The 25,693-nt window shown below is 38.2% G+C and overlaps 1 protein-coding gene across 1 annotated transcript in view; it reads left to right on the top strand.

Annotated features, from left to right (window-relative positions):
- ITM2B (integral membrane protein 2B) overlaps nucleotides 1-22,430 on the top strand; it is a 34,833-nt gene extending 12,403 nt beyond the window's left edge. Inside the window, exons 2-6 of the mRNA XM_019650854.1 lie at nucleotides 9,622-9,750; nucleotides 11,997-12,203; nucleotides 13,668-13,778; nucleotides 14,248-14,398; nucleotides 15,516-22,430. Of these exons, the coding sequence (XP_019506399.1) occupies nucleotides 9,622-9,750; nucleotides 11,997-12,203; nucleotides 13,668-13,778; nucleotides 14,248-14,398; nucleotides 15,516-15,601 (684 nt within the window). The 3' untranslated portion in view covers nucleotides 15,602-22,430. The remainder of the gene's footprint in view (nucleotides 1-9,621; nucleotides 9,751-11,996; nucleotides 12,204-13,667; nucleotides 13,779-14,247; nucleotides 14,399-15,515) is intronic.
- The last annotated feature ends 3,263 nt before the right edge of the window (nucleotides 22,431-25,693 follow it).

Raw genomic sequence — 25,693 nt, 5'->3', positions numbered from 1 at the left:
TTTTTTTTTTTTTTTTTTTTTTTGCTTCTGTGTTTCTGAGGTTTATCTCAAAATCAACAGTGCTGGTTGATTTCATTTTAACTTATATGAGCCTTTAAATAATACTTTATTTTTTTCACTTGATGGACAGTTAGGTTATTTCCAGTTTTTCTTTCTTTTTTTTTCTCCATCGCCAAAAAGGATTTATTCAGGAAAAAGAAAGGGTTGCAACCCAGTACATGCCAACATGACAGCCACACAGGACGCTCTGACTGTCATGCCAAGATGGAGGGATGTTTATAGAAAGGAAAAGGAAGTTAAGGAAATGGGTAGTTAGCGCCACAGAGCTTTATTGTAACCATACAGTTCCTCCTGTAGGGTTCTCACACTTACACGAGCATGAGAACTTCCATAAGCCCTAGCTCCTCCCAGAGACGCCCCTCCTGATGGATTATGTTTTTTTAAAGTTCCAGTCAGCCTTTATCATTCCCCCTTTTTGAATGAGATCTTTCTCTGAAAGCCTCACTGATCAACAGTCAGGTCTTCCAACTTCAGCAGCCTTTTTGTCCCTCAGTGTCGGGAAGGATGTCTTCTGGGTGTCATCTGTCACATCACAGGGAAAGTGCATGGATTGGGAGCAGTTTCTGTCCAGGGTTAACAGGCAACACATACAGAACATTTTCATTTTTTTAAGGATGAACCATCTGTAAATCAAGAGAAATCAGCTTTACCCAGTGGCGTTTTCTACAGATAGTCACGAGGAGTCAGGAGGTGATGTGTCAGTCAAGCAGGTATGAGGTGCCTCATCAGTCTCAGAAGGGAGAAGAGTAGCTGGATTGAGGTTATTACAGCATTAAAGAGCTATGTGAGAAGTGACTGACAAGGATTTCATAGGAAGTAAGGTGACTGAAAGATGCCAGGTGTGATGAGAATTCCAGAGAGCTTCTGCATGAGATACAAAGATGGTTAGAGGAGATCCCATAACAGTTACCTCTGTGGCCTTAACGAAGAGGTGAGTCTGTAACAGCAGTGGTTGGTTCTAAGGCAAGGGGGGTATCCTCAAGCCACAAGTCCAGTTGCTGATTACAGTATTTTAGGGGTCTGTGGTGGTCCCTGTGTTTTTGAGTGAGTACTCCAAAGGTATTCCCTTTCTTTTCATGCACAAAAAGGAAAAGGGGAATCTGATAGGATACCCAAGAGCAGGTGGGTTTATTAAACTCTCCATTAAGGCTTTAAAGGACCATAAAATTGGGTCAGGACTTTAATTCTTTGTTAAGACAGAGGTTTTTGCCATAAGAGATTTGGGACCCAATTTTGGCAGTAGCCAAATAGCCCATAAAAACCTCACAGTTGACACGTAGTTTTTGGCCTTGGGAAACTTAGGATCCTATCTGGATGCAGGTGTGTAGCTTGTTTGGTGTCCCAAGTATCAAATTGAGTTTGCACAAACAAATTTTTCTTCAGAGACCTTATATCCCTTTAAGGCCGAAAGTTCTAACAGATGATGTTATCTTCCTATGAGGAGACCTGCGAAGAAGAGAAAGAAGTAAAATCATCCACATACTGCAACAAGGTAGAACCTTGAGGGGAAATTACATCCAAACCAGTCTTCAGAATTTATGAGAAATAAGAACTTTCAGCAAAACCCTGAGGCATTACTGCCTGGGTAAATTATTTTCCATCACCGGTGAAGGCATTGACTGGGATGCTAGAGAATGCGCTACATAAATCAATTACAGTGAAGAATCGCCTTCCATTTGGGATGGGTGTCAGCAGTGCATGAGGGTCAGGAACAGGGTGTTAAGGGATAACTATGTTGTTTATTGCTTGGATGTCCTGGACGTCCTTTGTCCCTTGGGCTTTCTCACAGGTAAAATAGTGTTACAGGGACTAGTGCAAGGAATAATAATGCCCTGAGTTATGTAGTCTTCTATTATGGGCTTTATAGCTTGAAAGGCCTCTTACAGAATATTGATTAATTCTGGGAAGTGATTTTTGAAGGATCAATTTGAATCTTAATAGGAGGTGCCCTGTGGATTCTGACAATATTAGTTGAAGATTTTGCCTATAAAGAAGATGGCAATTGGTCCAATAGGGACAATTGATCAGTGCTCTCAGGTTCAGCTACTGTACCATCAAAAACAGAACAAATAAAAAATGTTAAAGACCATTTAATTCACCGGATTGGCCATTCTGACAGTTACTGTCAAATTCTAAAATTACTTCCCCCTTTTGGGAAAAGGATATTCCAGAGTGATACTTCTCTAAGAAGTCTCAGTCCAATAAATAGGAAGGGGCAGAAGAACTAAGGAGAAAACAATGTGTATCTCTTAAGGGGTCTAAGCAAAAAGGAATAGGTCCAGAGATATTAACCTGTTGAGGTGTGTTTGAAATCCCCACTATTTGAACTGTTTTATTACTATGAGGCAAAGACTTTTTTTTTTACAGTGGGGTTGAGCACCGAGAGTCTAGCACCAGTGTCAAGAATGTAAATAGTTTCCTTACCAATTTAAAGAGAGACTTCTCCAAGCCAGTTAAGAGAAAGGATTGGGAAAAGCCTTGGTAGTTCCTCGGAGCCCCATCATTTAGGAGGACCTTGAGAAAGCTGGAGAGAAGTTTCATTAGAAGGCTGAGAGCATCTGCAGTGCTTAAACTTATGGCAGTCCCTTTTCCAGTGCCTGGCTCTTGGTAATAATGGAGACGTTTGGCAGCGTCCTTGAGCAAGTGACCTTAGGGAATACCTTTACAAAGTCTCGAAACTCAGGTTCATATTCCGGGGGGCTTTTGAAACTTGAGGTCTGTTAGGATCCCCAGGGGGGTTAGTTTTAAATGGGAAAGTACTAAATTCAGAGAAAGAAAAAGCACGAGAGGATTCAAGGGAAAGTGGCACCATAGGCGGAGCCGAAGGTAAGGAAGGTGGTAATAGAAGCCAAGAGGCCTCTAAGGTAGAGTTGGGGAAGAAAAGCTGGGGAAGAAGCCTGAGGCAAAGTCTCCACAGAAGGCCAGGGTAGACCCAGAGATGGCGCCTGGACACTGGAGCTAGAGTGGGGAGGACAAGACCATGCTGCAGAAGGAGAACAAGTGGCTTTGGACGCCATTTTCTCTTTAAAATTTTCAGTATCCTCTGTTAATTTTAAGACTATTTCAGAGGCAACTTCAGATTCTTGGTCTTGTTTGGCAGCTTCAAAATACCATTCAAAATAGGCATTCCAGTCAGTTTTACCAATTTTAGCGCTATTGTCCAATTTGGTTTTAAGCAAATGAAGTTGGGGATCTTGAAAGTTCCCTAGACTGATCACTGACTTTCTGAATTACTTTTAGTCAGATCTATCCATTTAGTTAAATATGCACATGGAAATTGCCTGAGGCTTTTAACCCTGTACTCAGCTGGGTTCCCTGGTGGAGGAGGGAAGGTCTTAAAATACTTAGATATTTAGATAACTGAGATCCCATGTTTCAGAGACTTTTTTCTCTAGAGCAAAAAGGCCCAAGACAATATACAACAGTTCAAGCAACCTACAGGTCAGATACCACCGGCCTCACTCTAGAACTGCCTGAGCACAAATGACCAGGCGGAAGGCTAAAAAGCCAGTTCTAGGAAAATAACCGACCTTCAGAGTCCACTTGTAGACTGAGCTGAGTACTGAGTGGTACTCCTCTCACTGAGATGGCACAGTCTAACAAGGGGCCAAACCGACTAATTTCAGTAGAAATGACCTCTATCGCCAAAGGGATCTTTAGGTGAAAGCCACCTTTGTCTCAAAGGACAGACAACCTGTTTCCGAAGAAATCAAGCTGATATGCCAAATCAAGTAATAACAGACAAACAAGCAAGGCCTTTTTAACAACGAAAACAAAAACCCTAAAAATTTCCCGAATCAAGTCCTGAGAGCTTTAAAACACAAAAAACAGAAGCTTGATTACAAGAGAACCCTTGGACTGAACTGAATCAGAGAGCAAGCAGTGAGCCAAAGAGGCTCTGTGTGGGGTGCCAGCACCTGGTTGCCCCTCTGCTCTGAAGCTGTCAGGGTGGTGCTTTCCTGGAATCCCAGATGAGCCCCCAAAATGTTGACTGAAAAATAATATCAACTAGCTGTTTTGTCACCTAAATGTATTTGGGAAAAAGAAAGGGTTGCAACCAAGTGCATGCAGACATGTGCACACGCTCCAATTTTTTTTTTTCTTATTGACAGTTCTGCAGTAATCATTATTGGACCCATTTCTTAATGTACAAAAGTCTAGGGTTATAGTACTAGGAATGGAATTGCTGGATCATAAGATATATATCTTTAATTTTATTAGATACTGCCCAATTGTTCTCCAAAGCAGTTGTACCAACTCCTGTCAACTGTATGAAAGTCTCGTTTCACACTTTGCCCAGCATTTGATGTTATTAGACTTTTCTTTTATTCCCTCATATGTAGGGACTCAATTGATTTTTTCCCTCACTCCCCACATTGAAATATAATTTACAAGCAATAAAATTGACTTATATGTACAATATGATTGAATTTGTGCTAATTATATAAAGTCATATGTTCACCACAATCAAGATATGAAACGTTTCCACCCTAAAAAGTTTCCTTATGTCCCTATGGTCATCCCTTCTTCAACTCTTGATGAGTGAATGAAATTTAGATTTTTTTTTAAAAACTTGGTTATTTTTTAATGACTCATAAAAGTTACATCAGCAGCCAGCATGATAATGAGATGGGTGGGGGCAGTATAAGAATTCACAGTGGTCATGGCAACCACTAAGCTGCGTTTTATCAGCATAGTTTTGCCTTTTCTGGAATTTCATGAAACTGGAATCATGCAGTGAGTAGTTTTTTGTGTTGGACTTCTTTCACTTGCATGTTTTTGATTCAGTATGAATATACCACAATTGATCCATTTATCAGTTGCTAGATATTTGTTTTGTTTCTAGTTTGGGGCAATTAATGAATAACGATGCTATGACTACTGTATAAATCTTTGACTTGGTTGATTTTTAATTACTGACCTTTAGCAATCTTGCTGAACTCTTAATTTGAATAGCTTGTCTTTCTTGGATTTTCTGCATACACAGTTATATCATTTACACATAATGACAGTTTTGTATTCTTCTAATCTTTATATCTGTTTGTGTTCTTGTCATTTGTGTACTAGCTAGGATCTCTAGTACAATGTTGAATGGAAGCAGAATCAATTTTAGTGGGCGTCCCTCATGTTCCTGACTTTAAAATAGTATGGTATAAGTCTGAAGTTTCGCCATTAAGCATGAGGTTTGCTGTAGGTTTTTTCATGTTAAGGAATTTCACCTTTTCCTGGTTTGCAAAGAGATTTTACTATGAAGGGAGTTGGAGTTTTCCCAAATGCATTTTCTACATAATCTGAAATGGTCACAGGTTTTTCTTAAATTTTATATATGTAGCTTTTTTCTTTAAGCTTACTCTTTTCAGGTTTTAAAATATAATCATTTAAAACACACTTTTAATAAATTGTTTAGATTAAAAACTTTCCTATCTTGAATCTCTTCTCCATGACTCAGATTATAATATAGCATATCATTTATTTGTCATGCATAATGTTAATTTTGGCTGTAAATTGCTTAAGATATGAGCCACGTCTTAATCACATTTGTATTTCCCATAGGATCTAGCACAGTACATTGCAAATAACAGGCCCTTAATAAATGTTAAACAGGGCTGCTGCTCTCTGCTAAATAGCCACAGTCTGGTACATCATGAATTCTTATGTTGCCCCCATGCATTTTGTTACACTGGCTGCTGATGTAACTTTTATGGGTCATTAAAAAAATAAATAGCCAAGCTTTTTTAAAAAGATCTAAATTTCATTCACTCATCAAGTATTTATTGAGTACCAACTAAGTGTCAAGCTTGGCTGGGAGCTATCAGGACAGTCATGCATGACATAACCAAAGGATACATATTGAGAAATGTTAGGCGATTTCATTGTTGTGCGAACATCATAGCACACTTACACAAACCTAGATGGTGTAGCCTACCACACACCTAGGCTATACGGCATATAGCCTGTTGCTCCTAGACTACAAATCCGTGTAACATATACTGTACAAAAACAGAGATTAAATCAAGCACAAGAGAGGAGATGCAGTGGACAGATGTATGAGGCTGTTGCCAGTGGAACAGGGCATATAGTGTTTTACAGCAAACTTTTTAATAAGTAGAAAGAGTACACTCTAAAATAACAATAAAAAGCCTAGTGTAATAAATACGTAAACCAGTAACATTGTCATTTAGTATCATTATCAATATTATGTACTGTACGTAATTGTATGTGCTATACTTTTATAGGACTGGCAGCATAGTAGGTTTGTTTACACCAGCATCACCACAAACACAGGAGTAATGCATAGCATTACAACAGTTACGACATAGGAATTTTTCAGCTCTATTATAATCTTACGGAACCACTTTCGTATATACAGTACATCTTTGACAGAAACATCATATGGCGCATACCTGTATGACTACAATACAAAATGAAGATAAATGGAGACTTATAAGAACCTTATAGCCAATAGGGAGAGATAAGATCTGTGTGTGAGTTACTCTAATGCAAGGTAGAAAGTGATCTCAAGAAATTTACAAAAGAAAAGAGATTAGGTGAACTTCAGAATACCTGATAGCTCTTTTATGAAGTACATGACTCTGGTGTATGGACTTTTCGTCTATAATTTGTTAATTCAGAGACTTCTATTTTCTAATTGCTGAGGTGCTGAACAAATACCTTGTGGATTAGTGAAGTATTTTATAAGTTAAATTCTTTGAGAAACTTAAATGTTTTGTATTATTGTCATAGTCCTAAAATGTGATTTTTGAATAAACGTAAGAACTCAAACTCCGTACCTTGGTATATGAGTACGAAGTTGCTTTTTGACCTGCCTCAGTTATCTCTCCATTTCCATCTCTTATACCCCCTTCCCACCATATTGGACACTCCAACCATAGCACATGAAGCCCTTGGAGAGGTCATACATTCATCCTTTGCCCTACATATAATGCCCTTTAACTCTATCTTCTGTGTGGGTAATGAGTATTTGTCCTTCAACATTCCATTCCGGTATTTTCTCCCCTGGGAAGTCTTCCCCAAACACTGTCACCCCTTCTTCTCTGCTCTCTACATTTCTCCTATTAGAGCCCATCCATGTCATATTTATGTTCTCTTTGTATACAGTAAGTCCCCAACTTACGAACTAGTTCCATTCAGGGGAAACATTTGTAAGTCGGATTCGTTCGTAAATCCAACAAAGTGAGTCTTATACACTTTTGACACAAATATACAATGTAAAGCATAAAAAAACTAAACACACACGAAAATACTATAAATAAACTATTTTTACTTTTACAGTTACCTTAAAATGGTGGTACAGTACAGTACAACAACTGGCATATAGGGGGTTTCATGGAGTGAACTGACAAGAGCAGACACGTGAGCTACTTACGCGATTTGTTCACATCTATGAATGTTCATAATGCAAGGTCCGTTCGTATCTGTGAAAGTTCTCAACTCGAATGTTTGTAAGTCGGGGACTTACTGTACTCGGATTTTCTAGGCTATTTGATCTCTTTCTTGACAGAGGCTATATACCCAGTGCTTGGAATGTAGTAGACATTCTTGAAATTATTGTTTGTTGACTAGTTAAAAATGATCTATCAAAGGGCCTGGAAACTTGTCATCAATTTGACAGTTAGGGCTGAGTATTCTTTTACAAGTGTCTATCCATGCTCTTTGGCTATTCATTTATGTGCTACTAGAAAAGAGAGCTTGCCAAACAGGGTGGGTGTTGTACGCACATTTGACTATCTCAACAGCTGATACCAAATGTTTAGAAATGAGTATTTCCATCTGTCATTTTCATCCCACCGCCCTGCTTTCACCCTAAAATTAATTATGTTAGGAACTATTTCTTATCTCCCTAGATATTTATGTTAGATCAGACAAGGGCTCAAGAAAACTCTATACTTTATCATTCAGTTTTCATATTACCCTATGAATCCATGGAATTCTTGTAACTTTCTGTTCAGAGATGGGATCTCCTACATGGCTTAATAAATTCCTGCAGGCTTATTCTCGTTATATATTACTTCCCTGCAGTACACTCATTGTCTTAAGCCTACATACAGCACATTGACAAGTATGCCTACTACAAATGACACTTGCACAGTGTTTGATCCAGTCCTTAGATTCAAAGGTATTTGCTCCACAGTGTTAAATTTTATGTTGAGAACCTCAACCAACCTGGGCTCACACTATCTAACCTTAAATTGTTCTTCATTGGCTGGGACATAGGGGATTTGGCTTCTCCCCAGTAGTATCAAGTTAAAATTCCTCATTTTAATTGAAAACATAACTTTTGCTTTCATTTTGCATTTTGCATTCTTTTCTAATTGAATTCTTGCTTCAACCATTTCCAGTAGTTTATACAATTTTTCTTCCTAATTTCTTATTTACATTCTATTTATCAGTGGAGGCCTATGTCAAGTCTGCTTTCTCCCTAATCCACTTCATACTGAGTTCTCCAAGTAAGATAGAGTTGTGTACTTGAGAGTACATGCATACTATAAACTAGAACGTCTTTTTATTATGGTGGTTTCAAGTCAGTTGGAGCCTTTCTTTTGCTGTCTGTACTATTTCTTGAGCCACTAGTTATGTGATACCAGCAGCTAATCTCCTTTGTCAGCTCTTTGAACTTGGGTACAAATAAAAAATTAGCTATAACTCTGAAGTGACAAGGTAGAGGAACTGAGAAGGACAAAGGGAGTATCTAAGGATTTTGACTCCCGATGACACTCTAATGTTAAATTATTTCCTTGAGTGGATCAACATCAAAATTCTAACACCTGTAAGTCTAATTGTGTGTTTCCTGACTTGGTGAGTTTTTCTTATTGAATCTTTCCCAGAAAGATCTTATTTGGAGATTTCCTAGACTTTGTTTCTACTGATTCTATCTTAAAAATGAAGAGCTTTGTGAAACTGGGACTTTTTAGAGTGGGAAAGTGAGATTATAGGATTATTTCTGAATAAATTTGTGCTATTTTTTGAAATTCTAATTGTTTAAAGAATTTGGTTTGTAATATTTGTTCTGTCCATTTTTATTTTCCTGTTACTTTTTCTTGTGTATTTTCAGGAATGGCTTTGTACATGGTATGAAATATTAACTGTCTGCAGCAGGCTAACACATAATTTTATAATCTAATATACCCTGAAGTTGTAATATGCAAGGCTCAGCACCACAACATTGCTTGACAAAGTTGTGTTGTAACCTTTTCTGAATTTTTAAATGTTAGAAGATATTTTGATCGCCAAATGTTGTGCTTGGAAAAGAGAAATTATGGAGTATGTTACTGCTCTGGAGATACGGGTAGCAGGTGTGGTGTTAAGAGTTAGAAGAAGGCAGAGCTCTCCCAAGGGACTGGTGTCTTAAGAGGCATTTTGATGAGTTCAGGCACCACCACTTGAATCACTTCTGGGTTGATTTTGATTAGAGACCCGACTCCTTTGGTCTTTATATCTTTGCTTATAAAACAATAATCTTTAAGGTTTCTTTCAATCCTATCCTTTCTGTGACTCTGACTGGAGATGCGATATTGACCATCAGTGTGTTTCATATCTTAGGACCCAGATGAAGTGGTACCCATTGGCCAGAGAAGAGCCTGGTGCTGGTGCATGTGCTTTGGACTGGCGTTTATGCTTGCAGGTGTCATCCTAGGAGGAGCATACCTGTACAAATATTTTGCACTTCAAGTAAGTGGAAAAATGCTAAGAACTAATTTTTTGCCTTTCCTTAATGTGTATTAAAAAATTGGCCCTAACTTGCTCTAAGTCTGCACTTTTGTCTGTGACCTTTAGCCAGAGTGGTGGTCTTAGTTTAAGGCTGTGTTTGAAAGTCTCCTGAAACTAAGTTTGCTAAGCCTTTTAGACAGCCATTTGGACAGAGGAGCATACTGGCACTACTTTTCTCTGCCTTTTCCGTGGTCACTAGTTTCTCTAAAGAACTGTGTAATGCTGGGCCGGCCGAGTGGCACGTTAGTTAAGAGCTGGCTTGGGACGCCAGAGGGTCCCGGTTTGGATCCCACATTTGGGGGCCAGTGACACTGCCCTCTACAGCTAAGATGCTGAACAACAGCTCAACCTGGAGCTGGGCTGCCGTGAGTTGCCTCCGACAGCGTAGGCTGCAGCTCCTGCTGCAGTGGGTTGCCTTGGGCTACCGTGTGTAGCCAGCAGCCAGCGTGAGTGGCCATCCAGAAGCCGGCAACTGATCTGCTTAGCCTGGGAAGAGCGCAATGATGTGCCAACTTGGGCCAGTGAAGCAACATCCTCAACAACTAGAATGAAGAATGAAAGGACAGCAACTTGTCTGTTCTTCTTCCCCCAATTCCCCAGCGCTGTTCCCATCCCCCAATCCCCCAATAAAAATCTTTAAAAAAAAACACAAAAACTGTAATGCTGAAGTCACGTAAGACGGAAGTTGTTTATAACTTAAAAGTATTTAGTAGTAATCCTACTGGATTAAGACAGGTTTTTCTTCCGATTGTGATTATCATCTCTTTTTTCTGGGCAATAATTCAGTAGGTTTAGTGTTTTGGTTTGTTTGTTTTTTTTAAGGAATCTTGGGAAATGAGTTTTATGACTATGTCAAATATTTTAATATTTTAAAACTTGAGAAAGTGTTGACAAATAGGTTTTATTAAAATAATTTAAGGAACTAATTTTGAAATATTCTGCCAGAGGATGTGTAAATTTCATGCTCTTTTTCTATATTTTTTGAGATGATGGCATGTTAATAGACTGGTGAAATATGACTCATCTTTGTTTAATACAGTTTTTTACAAAAAATATATTTGATGAAGAAAAAATCATTTGCAATTTCACTGTCCAGAGATGAATTTGTTGTCTTAATGTTTTGGTATATACTCTTGGTGTTTATTATATATGTATACTTTTTTTTTACAATCTTTATAGTGATTTGCTGTAATGTGATATTTTCCAATTGTGATGTATTTTAAGGAAAAGTCAGACCTATGTGCCTATAGAAATTTCAGAAAAATTATCACTCTTGACTAATAAGAGAAAAATTGTTGAATCAACGAATCATATCAAAATATTTAAAAGTATGTTCTTTAAGAAAAAAGCATTTATTTCTAAATGTGTTCTTTTTTTTTTTTAAATTGGGGAATTGGGGGAGGAGAACTGCCAAGTTGTTCTTCAGTCTTAGTTGTGGAGGGCACCAGTTGCCATCTGGCTTCCTGTTGGCAGCTCGTGGCCTCTAAGCTCAAGGTACTGTGTTCAATCTTAGTTGCGGGTGGGTGTAGCCACCATCCCATGTGGGAGTCCAACCTGCACCTTGTCGTTAAGAGCACACACTCTATCCACTGAGCCATCCGGGTGGCAGCTCAGCTCAAGGCGCCAAGTTCAATCTTAGTTGCAGGAAGGCATAGCCCAGTATCAAACAGGCAGTCTTGTTGTTAGGAGCACGTGCTCTCACCAGCTGAGCCATCCTGCCACCTTTTGGCAGCTCAGCGGCAGCTCAGCTCGGGCGCAGCGTCACTGGCCCATGTGGGAATCGAACCTGGGGCCCTGTTGCTCAGACCTCACACTCTTAAGCTAACTCTTAACCAACTGAGCCACTCGGCCAGCCCTGAATGTATTCTTTTATAAAAATAATGCCCAGAGGTAGAAATAGGCCTGTGTGTTTTTTCCAACTTACTTGTCACCAGATGGGTAATTGCTTTTATATCCTGTTTTTTGTGGACCACAAAAAGTAAAGGGGAAATCTGCTTTTCTCCTTCTGAAGCCAGTTTTTTACAATACTTCAAAACCTGATCTTAAAGAATGTGTTAACTCTGTAATTAAACTGTCTGACTTATCATCTAAAAGTAAAAGTTTGCAAGCAAAATGCTATTTAGATAGAGGTGGCAGCTTAAGTAATGCTTACCTTTCACAACCTGCCTCCTACTAAATTGCTGAAATAGTGTTTAAATTGTCTCTAGCCGGATGACGTGTACTACTGTGGACTAAAGTACATCAAAGATGATGTCATCTTAAGTGAGCCTTCTGCAGATGCCCCGGCTGCTCGCTACCAGACAATTGAGGAAAATATTAAGATCTTTGAAGAAGATGAAGTTGAATTCATCAGTGTGCCTGTCCCAGAGTTTGCAGATAGTGATCCTGCCAACATTGTTCATGACTTTAACAAGGTGGGCCACATGTCTCTTGCTGTAAAAAGATGCAAATGTTTGATATATGTTTTCTGTAGTTTTAGTTTCAGTATTTGCTAATTGATTCTATTTAGAGTTGACTTTTTACTTTAAAAACACAGACTTGGGTTTCTTCTGTTCTCCAAGATAAACTGTCAACATCTGAAGCAGACCCTCTGAACCTGGCCTCCTCCCACTGTAACCTTTCTTCCCTTTGCTTTGTCTATCTTAAAGCCCACTTTTTTATGGCTGTTCCTCCTTTGCTGGTAAACTGCTATTATTTCTTCTGTACCCCCCAGTTTCTTAGATAAGAGGTGATTTGTGTTTCCATTTCTATGTAGCATTTTTCAGAAATTTGTGATTTTAGTTCTGCATAATTTTGCAATCTACTTTTAAGCTTTCATTCTACATTTCCCCCAGCTATTGAAAATTGTTTTGCAATACAGAAAAGATGAAGTGAAAATACAGTGACTACCCCAAATCCTCCACCTGGTTCCAAAATTTTATATTTTCTTCATGTCTTTTTTTCGCACATTTGACACTTGACTCCTAGATACTTAAACTATTATCTCTTAAGAATGAGGACTTCTTCTCTACCTAACCTTATCATTATCACATCTAGGAAAATTAACGCGATAATACAGTATTATTTAATCTTTAGTTGATATTTAAATTTCCCCAGTAATTTCTGTCCCAAGAATGTTTTGTTTTTCCAAACCAGGATTTGGAGATTCTGGAGTTCCCATCTTACCTATAGATATTTACATCTGTATAGAAGTTTGCCATTTTGAGCAGTCAGACAATATCACTGAAGTTACCTTTGCCAACATTTCATACCTGATAAATGTTTATAAGCAGGCCAGTTTGAAAAATTACTTACTTCAAGGTAATAAACCTTCTCCAAAGCAAATAGTAAATATAATAATAGCTAACACTTACTAAACTCTTAAAATCTAAGTGTTTATGAGGTTTGATTTAGCTTCTAATCCTCAAAACCATCCTATAGACAGTCTTTCTCACCTGACCTGTAAGAACACTGACAATCATTTAATTGACTTATTTTATTTCGCTAAGGATGGCATTAACTAGTACTATTCTAGATGCATAGGAGAGAAGTTAATTTTTATAAATAATGGATGGGTGCCTTAGAGGGCATTAGTGTTTATAAGCGAGGAAACTAAATCTCTTAATCAGATAATAGGTTATTTGCAGTTAATTTTAATAGTTGATTATCAGTTATTATAGAAACAAACCCCTGATAAGAATTTTACTCTTAGTAGCAATAATTTTTTTCTTCCATTATTACTTCCGTTCTTATCCCACCAAATTCTTGATTTGTTGAAATGCAATTGATTTACACATTCTAACGCCAACCCTTTTAATGGTACAAATTATTCTTAAAAATCCAGTTGCTGCCTGTGTTATAAATATAAGTCTAACAAAGATGTGTCTTTTTCTTCCCAGAAACTCACAGCCTATTTAGATCTTAACCTGGATAAGTGCTATGTGATTCCTCTGAACACTTCCATAGTTATGCCACCCAGAAATTTACTGGAGTTACTTATTAACATAAAGGTATACAATTTTCAAATATTTCTTACTGATGATGCTGTTATAGCATCTTAGAATTCCCTGTAGAGAAACTAGCACTGTAGGAGTACATCATGTTACTGGAAGTACAGCTGAGACTTACAGAGGAACTAAGACTCATGGTTTGTTTGTTTTTTGTTTGTTTCCTAATTTTGAAATTAAAATATAATTTGTTAATTTATATTTAAGTTTTCCTAAAGGGCCAGAGAATATATAGTAGGCTTCTAAGAAATAAGATCTGTGTTACAACTATTCGATTCTGATGCCATAGATAATATGTAAACAACACGGGCGTGAATGTTTTCCAGTAAAATTTTATTTATAAAAACAGAGGGTGGGCAGTAGTTAGCCAACCTGTTTTCCAACTATAATCTGTAAGAATTTTGCCTGATTACCTCGTCTGTTCAGTGTATGTTTTGAGATACTCATGTAATATATTCTTTTCCAAATGTAGGCTGGAACCTATTTGCCTCAGTCATACCTGATTCATGAACACATGGTTATCACTGATCGCATTGATAATGTTGATCACCTGGGTTTCTTTATTTATCGACTGTGCCATGACAAGGAAACTTATAAACTGCAACGCAGAGAAACCATTAAAGGTAATACTTTTTAATGTTAAAGTGCTAGCAGAAAAGTTGGTTATTTCACTCCATTTTGTTAAACTACATTTAGATATAGGCTAGTCATTATTACCAATATGCTTATGATGAGTGAGAAAATAAAACTATTATTGTATCACTACATAATATTTCTAGATATCTGATGAAGGATCATTGTAATTCTAAAGCCACTCTTTTCAGATAGAATACATGAATGGGAAACGTCATTGCCTTGACATGCTTACTTTCCATGTAGCCACCCGGTCCAACTTTGCATCCTACCACTTTGGTACAGCCGCGCTGCACGGTTCCTCTTATCCAGAAGGTCTCTAGAGAAGCTCTTTATGTATTTGCCCAGGGATCTGGATTCCAAGCAGAGTGTTTGCCTTTTGGATCAGCGTTGAAGATAATCACAGTCATGTTAATTACAAAGGAATTTGGCTGAGGAATTAAGAGCATTGACACAACTAATATAGCTTTGCCAAATTACTTAACCTTGTTTTCTCACTTGAACAATAAGGATGACAGTATCTCTCCATTTCTTTTCATGATCATTATAAAAATAAAATGAAAGTACATGTGACAGGGCTGTAGGAAAGTAAGAAGTGCCATTCAAATACACTATTGGGGTGATTTCTTTGGAACTGCGGCACCCAGTAAAATGCTCTCCTGGCTTTTGTTAGCATTTTTAATAATACTGTTCTTTGACCTCAGCTGATGAGTCATCTGAAAACTACTTGATTTTCTTATATTTTTAAATTATCTTAATGATTCATAATTTTTTAAAAAGTCAGACTTACAATGAAATTTACTCTTTTTAGTGTGCAGTTCAGAGTTTCAACAAATCACCACCATAGTCAAGATATAGAATATTTCTAATACCTGTAAGGTCATAAGTTTGTACATACAGCATTGTTATTGTTACTAAGATCTGTTAAGATACTTAGTTCAGAAAAGAGAGGAAAGTTATTTTCTCCAATGATAAAAATCAAACTATAGAAGTTCATAGAATATAGAATAAAATATTTCCATATTTCTAAATAATAACTGTGAAGATTAATGTGAATATTTATTACTAAAGAACCAAAAATTTTAAAAACTTTTCCTTCCCAAACAGGTATTCAGAAACGTGAAGCCAGAGATTGTGTTACAATTCGGCATTTTGAAAACAAATTTGCCGTGGAAACTGTAATTTGTTCTTGAGCAGTCAAGAAAAACATGGAGAAAAATTTAATATCATATCATTACCCCACCCTTTATATTTGTGCAGTGATTATTTTTAAAAGTCTTCTTTCATGTAAGTAGCAAACAGGGCTTCACTATCTTTTCATCTCATTAATTCAATTAAAACCATTTCCTTTTAAAAATCTTTTCTTCTTTCCAAGTGTGGTGTCTTTTATCTTTGAATTAGTAGTTGTATAAAGTCACAGATAATAGTACACTTCACCATAGATCTTAGGTGTAGAGATTTTTATGTTTGAATTATGCATTTCCAAGAGGCGTGGTTATCTAAACCATATATATATATATATATATATATACACACACGTAAAAATGGACCACAGTGACTTATTTGTAGTTGTTAGTTGCCCTGCTACTTAATTGTTTAGAGCATTTGAGCACACATTTTAATTTTTCTCTAATTAAAATGTGCAGTATTTTCAGTGTCATACTTAACTCTTTAGAGTATGGTTTCCACCTCAATGTTTTTAACATAATAGGCATCTGCTGTAATAATACTTTAGAAAATGTTTGGAATTTAAGAAATAACTTGTGTTACTAATTTGTATACCCATACCTGTGCAATAGAATATAAATATCACAAAATTGTTTGACTAAAGGCCTGTGTGTTGTTTTTCCCATGTAATAAAACTAAAGAGTAATTTGGGTCTTCATATCTTAAGATATAATCCACGTAAAGGAAGAAACTATTTTCTAAAATCCAGTTCTCTATATATAGCGGGTGAAATCATAGATTTTTTTAAAATTAAGCTTTTTAAATAACTGTATTCCTCATGGATACTGTTAAAGTAACATCTAAGACTCAACCTTGAAAGTTGCTATTAAATACATTTTAAAATAATGCTTTTGTATTTAATGGAAGGGCTATTATTAAACCTAAAATTTCCAAGTAGCATAAGCTTTTCTGAGAATGTCTCCTCACAAATGGAACATTCTGAGTTATGGTGGTGATTGTTTTATTTCTAAGGTTGCTTCCTATGTGGAATAATTCAGAATCCACCGCCATTTAAAATACCTAAGAATAATTTCATTGCAAGTTCCCAAGACAAAACAAAAATCAATTTTGAATTTAGAAAGTCAGAATTTTTGAAGCATCACAAACCCATAAAGGAATCGGTCTAGAAACCAATTCTGGTCCAAAAAGATGTTATTTGATTCCTGGGTCTTGGTTTCATTTCATAATGAAAATATCTTAAGAGCTTTAAGCAAGACAGTCAGATATTCAGGGATTGAGAATTTATTTTAGAAGAGTATGTTCTGATAAAATTGCTTTTCCCTACCTTGCAGGCTCTAAAATTTCGTGGTTTTTCAGGGGGCTGTGCACATTTAGGAGCACATATATTCATTTAGCAAATACTAAGCGTCCTTTATATGCCCAGCATGTGAAGTGTTAAGCATTGAAGACAGACACATCTTTGAAGAAGAAAGACAACTGCTGCATCAGTGGAGACTCAGTCTAGTGAAAGGGACTGATGGATATCCAACTCATTCCAATACAGTTGTGATGAGTACTATACCAGGGAAGAAGAGGCCCTGGAGTTTGGGGAGCATTTAGAAAGGACAGTGAGATTTTTAGAAGGTAAAGTACATGGGCCCAGGTCATGGAGGACTTCATGCCATGCCGAGGACTTCATTCAGTGGATCATGGGCCACTATTGAAGGTTTGTATTTTGGAAGGAACATGTTAGTTTCTGTTTCCCAGTGATAATAGTAATGCTGTATTAGTTAGGAGAGAGGAACTGCTGTAACAATTGCAACATCTCAGTGGCCTCAGACAGTAGGAGTTTGTCTGCTTTTACCACATTCCAGTGAGACAGACTCCAGGTTCCCAGGGACCCAGACTTCTCCATTTTTCTAACTACCTGGCCAGCATGGACATCTTTCCCAGAACCCTTGAATTATTTATTAGGCTGTAAAGTTTATGGATGCCAGTAATTGAACTGACTACTTAAATCAAAAAGGCTTATACTTTTCTATACAACATAATGATTTCATTAGAATTTTTAAAGGTTTTTGTATAATCATATAACACACTTGACACATACTCAAAACATTTACAATCATTAGTTTGACCACATTGGCCTAATGTGGTACCCATGGTTTTACTTCATTTTCATCACCGTTAAGATAATTTCTCGTTATTTACAGTTAATTGAATAGAGGTGCCCCTCTCACTCTAGCTTTGTCAGATGTCTCCCAGGAATTTTGGAACTGCAATTGAGATTCTGGGGTATACCCTTGGAACAACCTATGTGCCATGCCTGAATGCAGTCTTGGTGTCGCCATGGACTTGGAAAAACCAGAGAGCGAAGGATATGAATGAAGATGACAGAGAGGCAGGCAGGCAGAGAGGACTAGTTTCCTGGTGGGTTGCGGGGAGGCTGAGCTACCTTTACCTGTCTTTGATTTCCATAAGGCACTCCTTGCGTATGTTTGTGCTGACCTACAAGAGCTCTAATCCAGCTCATTTCCAGCAGCATTCTGTTCCTGTCACACTGGTTGCAAGAAGAGCACAGAAATTAGAGGAATAAAATTGTGGCAAGTTGTTAGGACTCTGATTGTGACCACTCATCTGTGATGGAGTGAGAATCTGTCTCAAAAGGTGGCAGAAAATGAAATAAAATAATGGATGTGAAAGTGCTGTGTACAGCTCTGTGTGTAGCTGGCGATTAATGCTGTTTGTGAACCGTATCACTGCTATCTGTTAACAAGTAAACACTGCTCTTCTAATGCAAGTATTTTCATTTCCACTTTTCTGTGTACCTTTTAGAGTCTCCACACTCATATCAGTGAGTGGGATGCAAACAACCCAAAAAAACAACCAAAAAATCCCCACAGTATTCCAAGTGGTATTTTCTCAAATAGCAGAAGTGGGAGTATAGAATGTAAAACTCAAAAGCATCTTAACAATGTAAATGAAAGCAAATGGATATTGGAATGAAAAAGTCCAGGTTCTACATTTGACTGTGGCTTGAATCAGTAAGATTCTGCTAAGTGCACATTTTAAATACTAGAAATCCCCTCTTCTGCCTAATTTTGTTGCCCAGAATTATTGGGTTGTCAGAAAAATGCATGACACATTTTTGCAATGAAAAAAATACGTCATGACATTTCCGACAACCCAATATGTAAATCCTACTTACTGTTGGACACCATTCCTTGCATATTTAACTCTTTGAGACTTAGTTTTCTGGATGAGGACTTCATGTGTATCTGTTTGTAAAAAGGACAACCCCTCATGTCCACAACTACAAAGCTATCGGTCAGTTTGTTGACTAACTCTTACAAAGTCAATGCCTGCTTTTTTCTCTCTGGGTCTTTCTCAGTGTCTTACAGGAGGAAGAGCATAGTTTAGTCTCAGCTCATACTATTGATAATTGTTAGGCTTTTATCTTTTTGAGAAAATATTAATTGAAGGGTTTTTGAAGCATTTACTGTAGATCCCACTCTTAATTCCCCCAGGCTTCTATTGCAGATTAGTCCTGAGAAGCAGAATGGGTGGGACCGGGAGGGCCCTGGAGACTCAAAATTCGTTCCTAAGTAGCATAAACCTAGATAGTCTTAGCTCTCTCCTGCTTGCATTTGTAAATAATTTGATGGGATTCTATATTCACTTTTTAAACATTCACATTGTTATTGTAAAAATCAAATAATATGGAAATGTTGATGGTGAAAAGTGAAGGGCTCCCTCTTTCTACCATCCTCTCCAGTCCCATTGTCGAAGAGAAACCGTTAACAGTTTCATGTGTTGCGTGATATAACTTTTTAGATCACCTGGTTCTTATTCAAGTGAGAAAGATGAAACACCATTCTCTGGTCAGATGATGTGGTCTTACCTATCACGAACTGGGAGTATGAAGACCAAGCCAGAAATCCCATATTCTCCACTGTCACCAAGTCCTCCACCTCCCAACATCAATCATGGCTATCAATCATGGCTTAACCCATTTCACCGCATCAACTTCTCCATCCCTACAGTCCAGTCTTCACACTTGCAGCCACAGCAGTGTTTTCAAAACATGAATTTGATGTTTTCTTTTTATCACACTGCCTGCTTAAAATACTGTCAGGGCTTCCCCCTGGCTCTTAGGATAGAGACTAAAATACTTAGAGACTAAAATACTTAATGATGTCTGGTACAGCCCCAACCCACCGCTCCGGCCTCATCCTAATCACATTGCCCTTCGCTCTCTTCATCCTGCCACACTGGCTACCTTACAGTTTCATGATAAACGCTCTTCTTCCTCCCCTGAAAATGATTCTGTCCATTCCCCCTCGTGCCCTTTCAGATGTCTTCTAGTCAACCTTCAGAATTTAGTTCAGATGTCCCTTCCTCAAGGGAAAACTTGCCTGAAGGATTAGGAAAGTTGCCTATTTCACAATTTTAAAGCATATTATTTCTCCTTCGTGGTATTGAATACGATTAAAATTTTATATTTTGTCAGTTTTGCTTGTTTAATATATTTCCCTCACTAGATTCCGCAATGTTCTTAGTAGGGTATCTGGCACGTAATTGGAGCTCCTAATTATTTATTGGATAATATAACATTTCCCAACCAGTTGTCTAGATGTCTTCCAAAATCTATGCTGGCTTTCTCCTCAAATCTGTTCACTCTGGATCTGAGTAAATTGCCTTAAACAGAAATCTTACCATATCTTTCTTTTATAAAATTCTATGATGGTGTTTAGCTGCGCTTAGGAAAAAAATCCAAACTCCTTCCGAGCCCTAAAATCCTTCCCTCATTGACTTCTGTCACTTTTCTGTCTTTATCCTATCCTCTTCCTTCTGTTCTGGCCTTCAGATAAAATGGTGGCCCCCCTGAAACAATTTCTGCCTGCCCTCCCTCCATCCACACAAAACATGTAAACTCCTACTCATCCTTCAAATCTCAGATTAAAAGTTTACTCAGCCACAACAGCTCTCTCTATTATCTCTCTCTGAAACCTTCCACTAGACTATTAGTAAAGCTTACCTGTGTCCTCTCTACTTGGCACATAATAGGTCTTAACATTAAATGAAGGAATAAACTATTTGGTCAACTGTAGCTAGAAAAAAACAGTTCAATATCAACTTCTCAACTTCATTAAAACCAAGTATTTCTTGGTAGGCAATCTTCAGCATTCGAGTGAGCAATTAATTGTTGAATGAACAACATTTTGTGGATCAACTCATTCATCTGGTGAGGTTTTTACTTGACATCCATTTCTTCCTGACAGCCTCATTGTGCAGACATAGGCTTATTCTAAATAAAATGTTCTAAGGGGGCCGTATTAAGATTTTTATATGACAGAAGTGGGTGACCGATAATATATATCTCCAAATGTTTCAAACCAAAATTGCGTCTTGCTCACTCTGCTGAGTGAAATTTGGGGCCAGATGCTCTTCCATGTTCAAAAGGATAGCGACATTCTTTTAAGGCCGAGAGATTGTCAAAGGGGTGGTAGTAAGTTTTAAAGTGTAGGGGGAATATATTTGGTTGTCACCAAGAACTGGGGATGCTATTTGTATTTAGTGGTTGGGGCCAATGATGTTAAGTGTCTTAAAAATAGGGAGTCCTGCATAAAAAATAAAAAAAAAGTCTTGCCCTGCCTAATTTTATCAGTTATACCCCTGCTGGGAAGCATGGAAGGAGACTCAACTGAGTTTCCAGAATGCCAGGGATCAAGGTATCCATTAAGCCCCCAACGAAGAGAAGCCAGGCATGGTTTTCCATTTGGAACGTTTCTTATAACAAAACCTAATTAGCCAAATGCAAGTTTAGTAGCTAAACCCCACATACCTAGCTTTAATCAGCTCCAGAGAATATTGCACTTTAGTTAACCCCTAATTATCTGATATCCAACTTCTGTCACAAACCTGGCTGAGGCGTCCAAGGAAGGTGAGCCTGCGAAATTTGAGATTTCTCCACTCCTTTGTAGTCAGTTGACACTATCTAGAAAGCTATTCTACCTTGAATGCCTGCCTTCAGCTCTCCATAGAAATGCTTTCATAGAACCATGACTTAATATTATTCTCTTTTGTTGAGGAGTGATAGAAATAAAAATAAGCCTTCAGCTTTTATAAAAGTAGAAGTTTCTATCTTTTTGTAAAAGATAGAAATAACATTTCTTCAACTTTTATGAAAGTTATAGTGAAAATGTTACATAATACCTAGTGTTATCTAAATATTCTTAAGTTTAATGTTATAAAAAAATTGTCTTCTGATATATGCTGATATTAGATAATAGCTAAATAATTTGTTTCCCTTTTGCCTTGGTTGCTGGGAAACTTGGAGCTAAGCTTTGTGCTCAGTTAGATGAATTACTTTTAGCTGAGATTTTTTTTGTATATAAGCCTTTTAGTAGTTGGCTTACGTTTTGTTGTGTGTTTTAGATAGAATTTACCTGCAATAAAGTGCACATAGGGTTCAATGAATTTTGATAATTTTATACATCCATGTTAACAATCATTGAATATTTTCATCATCCCAGAAAGTTCCCTTGTGCCCCTTTCCAATCAACACCTCCTCCCTCTGTTGCAACAACTTTCTGGTTTCTATGACCATAGGTTAGTTTTTGGCTGTTCTTGAACTTTTATTTGAATGGAATCATGCAGTATTAATCTTTTGGTCTGGCTTTTTTCTCAACATTTCTGACATTCTTCCATATTGTTGCATGAATCAATCGTTCTTTACCACTGTTGAGTAGTACTTCACTTTTTTAATATACTACAATTTGTTCATTTCTCATGCATATGGATATTTTTGTTGTTTCTGATATGTGGCTATTATGAATAAAGTTGCTATGAACATTCGTGTACAATTTTTTTTGTGTGGACAGCTCATTTAAAAAAAGGTCTTTGCTTAATGATTTAATTGTGCAAATATCTTTATTGTAAACCTCATCTCTTTATGAAGGGGAGTAGGTAAAGTATAAATAATAAATGCATGAAAATATAACAGTCCAACTATGATTAGATTTATAGTCATAACTGAAACACTAAAAACAACATAAATTTTATTTTCTCATTGTTTTAGAATTAAACACCAAGCTAAATATATAACCTATCCCTTCAAATAAACTCATACACTTTGGATGCTGTCTCATTTAAATTCCCCATAAGGTATAGGTTGCTATCTTTTCAAATCCCCATTTTCCTTGTCCAGCAGGTAGATTAAATGTATTCAAAGCCAAACTTGACTTTCCTCCTCAAACCTAGCCCTCCCACGGTTTTCCTAACTCTTCCAGTTTCTCAGGATGAAAATATAGAGTCATCCTTGATTCCTCTCTTTTTCATAAACCTTACATCTAGTCCATCAGCATATCTGGTATGCTCTACCTTCAAAATACAGATTGTCAGGAATTCAGCCACTTCTCACTCTCCCTGTCACTAGTCAAAGGCACAATCTTCACCTGCTTGGATTAATGCAATAGCCTCCTAACTGGTCTTCCTGCTTCTGTATTTGGCCCCAAGAGCCTATTCTAAACAGCAGCTAGAGTGATCGTTTCTAAATCTCACTGACATCATGCCACTCCTCTGCTCAAATCTGAACATTTTTATTCAGAATAAAAGCCAAAGTTCTTATGATGGACTGACTGCAAGGCCTCTGAGAACCTCGCCTTTCATGATCTCCACGCCCCCTCTCCCTTTTCTCACTCTTCTCCAGTCCCATGGCTGCTTCACTTAACCGTATTTGCCGGCGTATAAGACGACTGGGCATATAAGACGACCCCCTAACATTTCCACTCAAAATACAGAGTTTGTTATATACTCGCCGTATAAGACTACCCCCTCTTCCGCACACCTTCCACACACCAAATAAAAGGTAAAACAATATCAGATTTGATTTGGCCCACTGAAGTGCAAACAAGCGTATTGTATTTCGTGTCACCACATAACCATTTTGGCGATGTTGAGCCACCATGTCTGCTACATGTTTTTCGAGTTTTGGCCAGTGTGGGGTGCCTCTTCTTAATGCACACTTACCCCTTGGCATATTCTTTAATGCTTTCTCATTTGATTTCCAGTCCCGAACCATCTTTTCTGTTACTCCATATTGTCTTGCAGCAGCACAATTATTATTTTCCTTAGCAAAGTTTATAACTTTCAGTTTAAAATTTGCATCATACTTCTTTCTTTTGGCTGGTGCCATGATAGGGATGATAGGGGTTTGACTGGTCGACATTTTCTATGCTGTACTGTACAATGGTGCAGTATTGTGGTTGGCTGTTGGCTGTATACAAAGCCTGATTTGATTGGTCCCTGCTCCCTGTTTGCCCACCCTGTCACTATAGCAGTCTGGTCCACCCTTGCATCAGCATCTCCCTGGGACCTCACTAGTGTGCAAGTGCGAGCTCTTCAACATTCTAACAGGCACCATGATAGCGCAAAATCGCGAATCTTCAATGCATATGTAAAGAAATATACGGTAACCCGAATTTACCACACTCGCAAAATCGCACACAACCGAGCATACACCCAGCAGCGCTGCTGATGCCTGAACGGTATGTGGAATGAAGTGGGCGGGCATCGGGAGGCCACTATGGCACGGGGCAAGCACTATGGGCAGTCTATCTGAAGTGTACCTGGCGTATAAGACGACCCCCCACTTGGAGGCATATTTTTCAGGGCCAAAAAATCGTCTTATACGCCGGCAAATACGGTACCTCTGAACACACTGAAGGCAACCTGCCTCAGAGACTTTGTGTTGTATGTTTACTTACCCTGACCTAGGCCAGACCATAAAGATGGCTTCAAGTTTTGAGATGGGCAAAAATGATGACTAGAATGTGGCTCAAGATTCCTGAAACCGCTAATAAGCAATGCAAAGAATAAACAAATAGTGATTGGGGACACTTGCCCACAGCCTCCCTTGTTTTCTCATAAAGTTTTCTCTGGGATTGGGTGGTCTCCACAGCTCACATGGAGTGAGATGTTTATCCCAGTAGAGGAGCATATGAGTAGAACTGTGGGATCTGCTTCTCCCTCCAATCCCCAGCCGTCCAAAAACCAGAAACAAACTGTACTAGCTTATCATTCTTCTGCACGCATTGATATGGATCAACAAGGCCTTGTGCCTGGGGGTCCTCGGCTTTGACAACCTCCCCTTATCTATGTCTGCACTCCAGTAGGATCTAAGAGTTTTGCAGTCTGCCCCCTTAGGGCCTTCCTGGCCATGACCTACCACAATGCCTTGTTTTCTCCAGCGTTCTTATTATCACCTGATCTATATTTGTTTTCATGCATTATTGTCTGTCTCCCTAAGTAAAATGGAAGTTCCCTGAGAACAGAGACTTTACTACTTTTGTTCATGCTGTGTCCCTCCTCAGTACCTAGAATGGCACCAGGCGCATAGTAAATATTTACTGAATTAATTTTGTTCAGTGTATTTAACATGGTTCTATGTTGTCTCCTTCCAAAAAATGGCATTATTGTACAGACTTCAGTGGCTGCTCAGATCAAACTAAGCCAAACCTTCCTTTTTGCATTTTTCTTTCCTTTTAGTTTACAGACAGAATTGTATTTAGAGCTTGCAATGGCCATTGGAATGCAAGTTGTTGCACATACCTTTAATTCGGTACTGGTTTAGTTGCTGTGTTAAGAAAGTGAGCTGGGCCAGCCACGTGGCTCATTGGTTAAGAGTTGGCTTGGGAGCACGAACTCTGAGCAGTAGGTCCACCAGTTCGGATCCCACATGGGCCAGTGACGCTGCACCCTCTACAGCTAAGATGGTGAACAACAGCTCGACCTGGAGTTGGGCTGAGGTGAGTCGCCCGTTATGGTGTAGGCTGCAATGGGGCTGCAGTGGGCTACCGTAAGCTACTGTGAGTGGCCGGCAGCCAGCGTGAGCTGCTGTGAGCCGCTGTGAGCAGCCATCCAATGGCCGGTGACCAATCTGCCTCAGCCGGGAAGAGCGCAATGATCACAATACCAACATGGGCCAGTGAAGCAACGTCCTCCACAACTAGACTGAAGAACAAAGGACAGCAACTTGTCTGTTCCCCTTCCCTGATTCCCCAACACTGTTCCCTCCCTGAATTCCCTAATAAAATCTTAAAAAAACAAAACAAAAA

Source organism: Hipposideros armiger, unplaced genomic scaffold (assembly GCF_001890085.2).
Source record: "Hipposideros armiger isolate ML-2016 unplaced genomic scaffold, ASM189008v1 scaffold_148, whole genome shotgun sequence".
Classification (NCBI taxonomy): domain Eukaryota; kingdom Metazoa; phylum Chordata; class Mammalia; order Chiroptera; family Hipposideridae; genus Hipposideros; species Hipposideros armiger.
The sequence above is the reverse complement of the archived record's forward strand: the minus strand, read 5'-3'. Positions and strand labels throughout refer to the sequence as shown.